Source organism: Martes martes (genome assembly GCF_963455335.1).
Source record: "Martes martes genome assembly, chromosome: 1".
NCBI lineage: Eukaryota > Metazoa > Chordata > Mammalia > Carnivora > Mustelidae > Martes > Martes martes.
Genome location: NC_137888.1, coordinates 128,220,287 through 128,226,635, shown reverse-complemented (window position 1 = coordinate 128,226,635; position 6,349 = coordinate 128,220,287). Strand labels below are relative to the sequence as shown.

Sequence of the window (6,349 nt, the reverse complement as noted above, 5' to 3'; positions counted from 1 at the left end):
TATAATTAATATGTTGGAATCTTACAGGTATTAGAATTGAAGATTTTATTACATATAAATACATAAAGGGTGCAAAACCAAAAGTGGCAATATTTATAAAACCTGTAAAACATATTTCATTTTCATATAAAATAGACTAATCTGAATTTGAGATAAATGAAGAGATTTAGGGCATTTAAGAAAGGAGAGGAGATTGCCATGTCCCTATTTTGGGAAGGTCAAAGAATGTTAAGAGCTTGACTTACTGCATTAATAACTTCAGATTATGCAGATACATATAACACAGCAGAACAATGTAGAGAGTAGAAAGCAGAGGGCTTAGCCCAGTCTGCTCATGGAAAAGGCAGAATTTTTAAAAATGTAGCAGAGACAACTGTTAACTAGTTCATTTTACAGAAAACAGTTCAAACCTTTCATAAACATTATCCCTTTATTCCTTGAAACTTTTCTTTGAGGTAGAGATTTGGGTCAGGCTACCGCTGAAAAGCACAACCAGGAATGGTGAGGCCGACATAGCTCTTGAGAGGTGAAAGAATTATGGAATTGAACTCCTTGTTTTCATAGCTATGCCAGGTCTTGTTGAACAGAGAACAACCACTCTTCATGATCAGTTCTTCATGTCATTTTAGGGTTCTAATGTGTCCATATCCATGGATATCAAAAATTAGAAAGTTAATTCTTTTAAGCAGCTAATACTGACACAATCATGACTCAAACTTCAATGTAGTCTTACGCAATTTCACTCAAATATCAGTTAAGTCACACAAAATAAACTCAAAATTTTTTGTTTTAAATTCTTATCTTCCAAATGTTTCTTAATTATTTAATCCTAAGGTGCATTTACAATGAATTGTAATTGCTATTACCTCTGTCCTTGAAGGAAAACATTAGGAGAATGGGTTGTTTTTAAGCTAAATGTGTCTCCACTTGAGGAGTGTCGGGAAGGAGCTTTTCCACCCAAAAGTGACGTTTCTGCTTCTTTTATTTCCATCGCCCTTTTGTATAGTTCAGCAGCTTTTTCAAAATCCCCTTCTTCATAGCTTTGAGAGAAAAAAATTGTTAAAATGAGAATATACCCTCTTAAATTGAAATGACCTTATAGGGGGGTGCCTGGGTGGCTCTGTGGGTTAAAGCCTCTGCCTTCGGCTCAGGTCATGATCTCAGGGTCCTGGGATCGAGCCCCACATTGGGCTCTCTGCTCAGTGGGGAGCCTGCTTCCCCCCTCACTCTGCCTGCCTCTCTGCCTACTTGTGATCTCTGTCTGTCAAAAAAAAAAAAAAAAAGAAAAAGAAAGAAATGACCTTATAGGATACAGAATAACAAGTTGTGAATAATTCCCCATTTTCTTCTATTTCCAGTGTGTGCGTTCACTGAGGCAGACCTGTAAAACAGAATACCCAGACTCTTCTATCTGAACTGCTAATGTGTATCTTAATGCCTCATACATACACCATTAAGACCATGTTATAATGGATGCAGTGGATTGCTAATGGGAAGTCTCTGCATCTGGAGATACACAAACACAGACAAAGCAAAATCAACCTGCACTTTTTTTTAGAGAGAGAAGTGTGCACATGGGGTGGGGGGTAGGAGCAGAGGGGAAGAGAGAGAATCTTGATCAGGCTCCAGGCCCAGTGTGGAGCCCAGTGCAGGGTTTGACCAGGGCTCAGTCTCACAGCCCTGAGAGCATGACCTGAGCCAAAACCAAGAATCAGATGCGTAACCACTGAGCTACCTACCTAAGCACCCCCAAATCAATATCCACTTAATGGTAAATTAATTTTTGAGGACAGTAAATTGCCCATATTACCCCCAGAACCAGTTAGCCGCAAATGTAAATCATCTTTCACTATTTACATGATACATTCCTCTACAAAACAGATTATGCAACATTGATTTCACTTCTGGATAACACTTTAGTATCTTGAAGTAAATCAACCCAAAACAACCCCTTCCCCTCTCCCAAGAAAAAACTAGCATTAAATATTGTGTTCAGTGATAAGTCAAATTAAAGCTGTTCTAAAATGGAGTTTGGCTGTTACCAGGAAGCTGAAAAAATTCTTACCTAAGCACAGCTAAATTTTTTAATGTTTCTCCAACTCGAGGATGCATCCGACCCAGGCTGTCTTCATAAATCTTTAATGCTCTTTCATATAATGGCAAGGCTTCGATGTGTTTTTTCTTATTAAAAAAAGCAGTAATATTCACTTGAACACACTGAGTTGCTCAAATTACTATTAACATTCTAGACTAAGCTGATCTAGTGGGGTAAGCCCCTTTAAAAAGTTAATATCCTCCTACAGATTAAAAATTTATTACTAATCATCATGGTAGAAGCATATAATAGAAAGTCAGAAACCTAAGTTTTAGACCCAGCTTGGTGACTACTGACCTGAATCCAATAATATAAGCAAAAACCTGTTTCCTTATTGCTCAGTGGGTATATGTGCTTTTCACCTATCATGAGTAAATGCCACAGCTTAAAGATAGTATTAGACATAGAGAGGTACAGAGTCTCCAGGATTAAAAATGAAACTTATGCAATGAACTAAATAAATACTCAGTTGGTGTTTTACACTAAGAGGAAGGGACCATCTTACAAATCTATCTTCAATAATTTCTCAAATACGAAAGGAAGCATTAGTAATCTTAAATTTTCTTCAGTTACTTTTACTGTGCCACATCTATTTCATGTTTATATTTCATACCTTAAAATCATTCATAAAGAGTTAATATGTGGGAACTTACCATTTGGCTATAGAGAACAGCTAAGTTCACCAGGGCAGTAGCTACACTGGGGTGCTTTGGGCCAAAGGATTTCTGCCGAATTTCAACAGCCAGCTCATACAAAGGTACAGCTTTGTCAAGTTTCCCCTAAAAAACAAAAGTGAAATCTAACAAAAATATTAAAATAATAAATACTATCTGATCAAATCTTTTCCCATAAATAAAATTTTATTTTAGTAATTTTGAGGAAAAAATTTCAGAAATAATCTTCTCACACTTTAATGGTTCAGTTTATAGATAACTGAAATCTAATGGGATATGCATAAAGCTACACTGAATGTAAAAGTACTTTCTTTGATAATTCAGAAAGCCCTTTTATAAAGCTTACCCAGTATCACTCAGTTCCCAGTGAAGTAAAAATATGCCAGTAGAATGTTTGCTACTGTATATAATTTAGATACCACATCAAAAATAGAATCTCATTTCCCACCAAATTCCTTCAAGATTCTTCTAATTTTTTAAAAAGATTTTATTTATTAGAGAGAGAGAGAGAGAGATGCTGAATCAACTAAGCCACCTCAGTGGTCCTCTAATTATTTTTCACTTGAAAGTTGGGCAAAAGAACGCCTGGGTGGCTCAGTCAGTTAAGCGGCTGCCTTTGGCTCAGGTCATGATCCCAGGGTCCTGGGATCAAGTCCTGCATCGGGGTCCTTGCTCAGCAGGGAGCTGCTTCTCTCTCTCCCTCTGCCTGCCACTCTGCCTGCTTGCACCCGCTCTCTCTCTCTCTGACGAATAAATAAATAAATAAATAAAAATCTTAGGGGGAAAATAAAAAGTTGGGCAGAAATAGCAACAATTCATTGTTCCTACTAAAGCATTAACTAAGGACCAGGTTGACCAGCAAGGGTCTCACAAAGTCTAAAGATAGTCTAGTCTATGTAGCTCTGTAACCGCATTAAATGAAATGAAATCAGACTTCTCCGGCATTTTTTTTTTTTTAAGAACAGCTACAAAAATTCCAAAATCACTTAAGCTAGAACCCTAGGAAAAGAATGGTTACATTTCATTATAGGCAAAGAAAGGAAACCGTGAAATTTATTTATTTATTTATTTATAAAGATTTTATTTATTTATTTGACAGACAGAGATCTCAAGTAGGCAGAGAAGCAGGCAGAGAGAGGAGGAAGCAGGCTCCCTGCTGAGCAGAGAGCCCGATGCGGGGCTTGATCCCAGGACCCTGGGATCATGACCTGAGCCGAAGCCTAAAGCAGAGGCTTTAACCCACTGAACCACCCAGGTGCCCTGAAACCATGAAATTTAAATGCTCATTTAATTATCTACGGAGATTCCTCCTTCACCTTTGACAGCTAGGTGATTTGCTGTGTTTATGACTGCTTACCTCATAAAACTTACTAGTGGTTGAATTTTAGAACTTCTGAAATAATAAGTTCCAATTAGAATGTTGATGAATGCATTTGTATTTGGAATATATTTTAACAAAACTAAACCAGTACCTTACTTAAGTCTGATATAATTTTTTTAATGTTCTACTCAGCTATTTGTTAAAAAATTTATTCATTATGATTGAGAAGTTCATAGAAAATAATCTGTCCATCAGAAGACAAATTATTTTGTGTGTGTTTATTTTTTTAAAAGATTTTATTTATTTATTTGACAGAGAGACAGCAAGAGAGGGAATACAAACGGGGGAGCAGTAAAGGGAAAGGGAGAAGCAGGTTTCCCACCAAGCAGGGAGCCCGATGAGGGGCTCAATCCCAGGACCCTGGGGTCATGACCTGAGCTGAAGGCAGACACTTAACTGACTGAGCCACCCAGACACCCCAAGAAGACAAATTATTTTGCTGACAGTAATTATGACTTAAAATGCATGTAAGCATGCCACAGATTACTTACCATTTTTTTATACAAGATTGCAAGATGCTTCACTGTATAGGCCAAAGAAGGGTGATCAGGAGCTAGTGCTCGTCTTCGAATGTCTAAAGCTCTTTCATAAAGTTCTTCTGCTTTATCATACTGTTTCTTTTCATTGCACAGAGCTGCCAGATTATTTAAAGACTGGGCACAGTCGGGGTGATCTGGTCCTAGGACTCGCTCTCTCATTTCTAAGGACCGCTTCAGAAACTGGTCAGCTGTTCTATGAACAAAACCCCAAAATGGTTTAAATAATTTATTCTCTAAAGACTCCTTAGCCCTAGTTAGGTAGAGAACTGATGCATTTTTATTCTTGAATCCAAGACAGTTGATATGAAGGATTTGGCTCAAAGTCCTCTCTCTCCCTCTTTCGTAGTCCATATCCCTTCCTGCCCTTTTCCAAAAAATAAAAATGATAGTGTGAGGGCCTAAAGTAGCTAGATGATTGCCTCAGTTCTCCACTTGACTTTTCCTAAAAGACAAACCCATAAATATTTTCCAAAACAAACTTTTGATACCTTTAAATAAAATAAAAATACCTAATTCAAAAGATTTTGGTATTCACTGTTTTTCCCTTTGAAGTAGCTACTATATAATTTTTAAAATTTTTTTTTTAAAATATTTTATTTATTTTTTTGACAGACAGAGATCACAAGTAGGCAGAGAGGCAGCCAGAGACAGAGAGGAAGGGAAGCAGGCTCCCCGCTGAGCAGAGAGCCCGATGCGGGGCTCGATCCCAGAACCCTGGGATCATGACCTGAGCTGAAGGCAGAGGCCTTAACCCACTGAGCCACCCAGGCGCCCCTAATTTTTAAAAATTTTTTAAAAGATTTTATTTATTTATTTGAGAGACAGAGATCACAACTAGGCAGAGAAGCAGGCAGAGAGAGAGAGGAGGACGCAGGCTCCCCGCTGAGCAGAGAGCCCAATGTGGGGCTCGATCCCAGGACCCTGGGATCATGCCCTGAGCTGAGGGCAGAGGCTTTAACCTATTGAGCCACCCAGGCGCCCCTGAAGTAGCTACTATATAATTTTTAATTGAAGTACCCCTTCTGAAGCCAGCTAAGTATTTGTTACATTTTTCTGACATCCAGAGTATCAAATGTGTTAGTTTTCTGAAATTCAAAGAAGCCCAAAAACACTTTTTCAGAGTATAAATATTAACATCTTTTTGAATCTTTTAAGTCCAAATGAACTGAAGATCCAACTAGCAGCCATCTACATTCTATCCTTTATGCTCCCTTGGTGCCAAGTTTCTTCTGTGAAGTCTCATGTACAGCATCTATACAAAACAATTTTTATAATCATATAAAACATACTAGGGATGCTACAGAATAACTTTTTTAACTAATAAAAGAAACAATGTGACGCGAAACCATGAAAAAATGCCATGGCCTTTGTTAAGCATAGCTGTATGTTCATAACCCACCACATGTGAAATCTGGCATGGTTTCTGTCAATTTATTCTAGCTTGACTTGATAGAAAAGGAAAGTAGCTTTCCATCTGAGAGACACAATGGACACTTATTTTCATTATTAGTGTCATGGTACTCACTCCAGGTTATTCTGAAGATAGTAGAGAACGCCCAGCTCATTGAGGGTCCGAGCATTGTCAGGTGTGTCCTTTCCTAACGTGAGCTCTTCTAACTGCAGGGCTCGTCTACGTAAGAGGGCAAATCCATACTGAAGC

General features: G+C 38.0%; 1 protein-coding gene across 1 annotated transcript in view; it reads right to left on the bottom strand.

Moving 5' to 3' along the window:
- Positions 1 to 728: 728 nt before the first annotated feature.
- NPHP3 (nephrocystin 3) overlaps positions 729 to 6,349 on the bottom strand; it is a gene marked incomplete at its 5' end in the record, with an annotated part of 47,409 nt that continues 41,788 nt past the window's right edge. Inside the window, 5 exons of the mRNA XM_080827212.1 lie at positions 729 to 1,040; positions 2,066 to 2,181; positions 2,749 to 2,874; positions 4,642 to 4,882; positions 6,215 to 6,342. Coding sequence (XP_080683338.1) covers positions 863 to 1,040; positions 2,066 to 2,181; positions 2,749 to 2,874; positions 4,642 to 4,882; positions 6,215 to 6,342 — 789 coding nt within the window. The 3' untranslated portion in view covers positions 729 to 862. The remainder of the gene's footprint in view (positions 1,041 to 2,065; positions 2,182 to 2,748; positions 2,875 to 4,641; positions 4,883 to 6,214; positions 6,343 to 6,349) is intronic.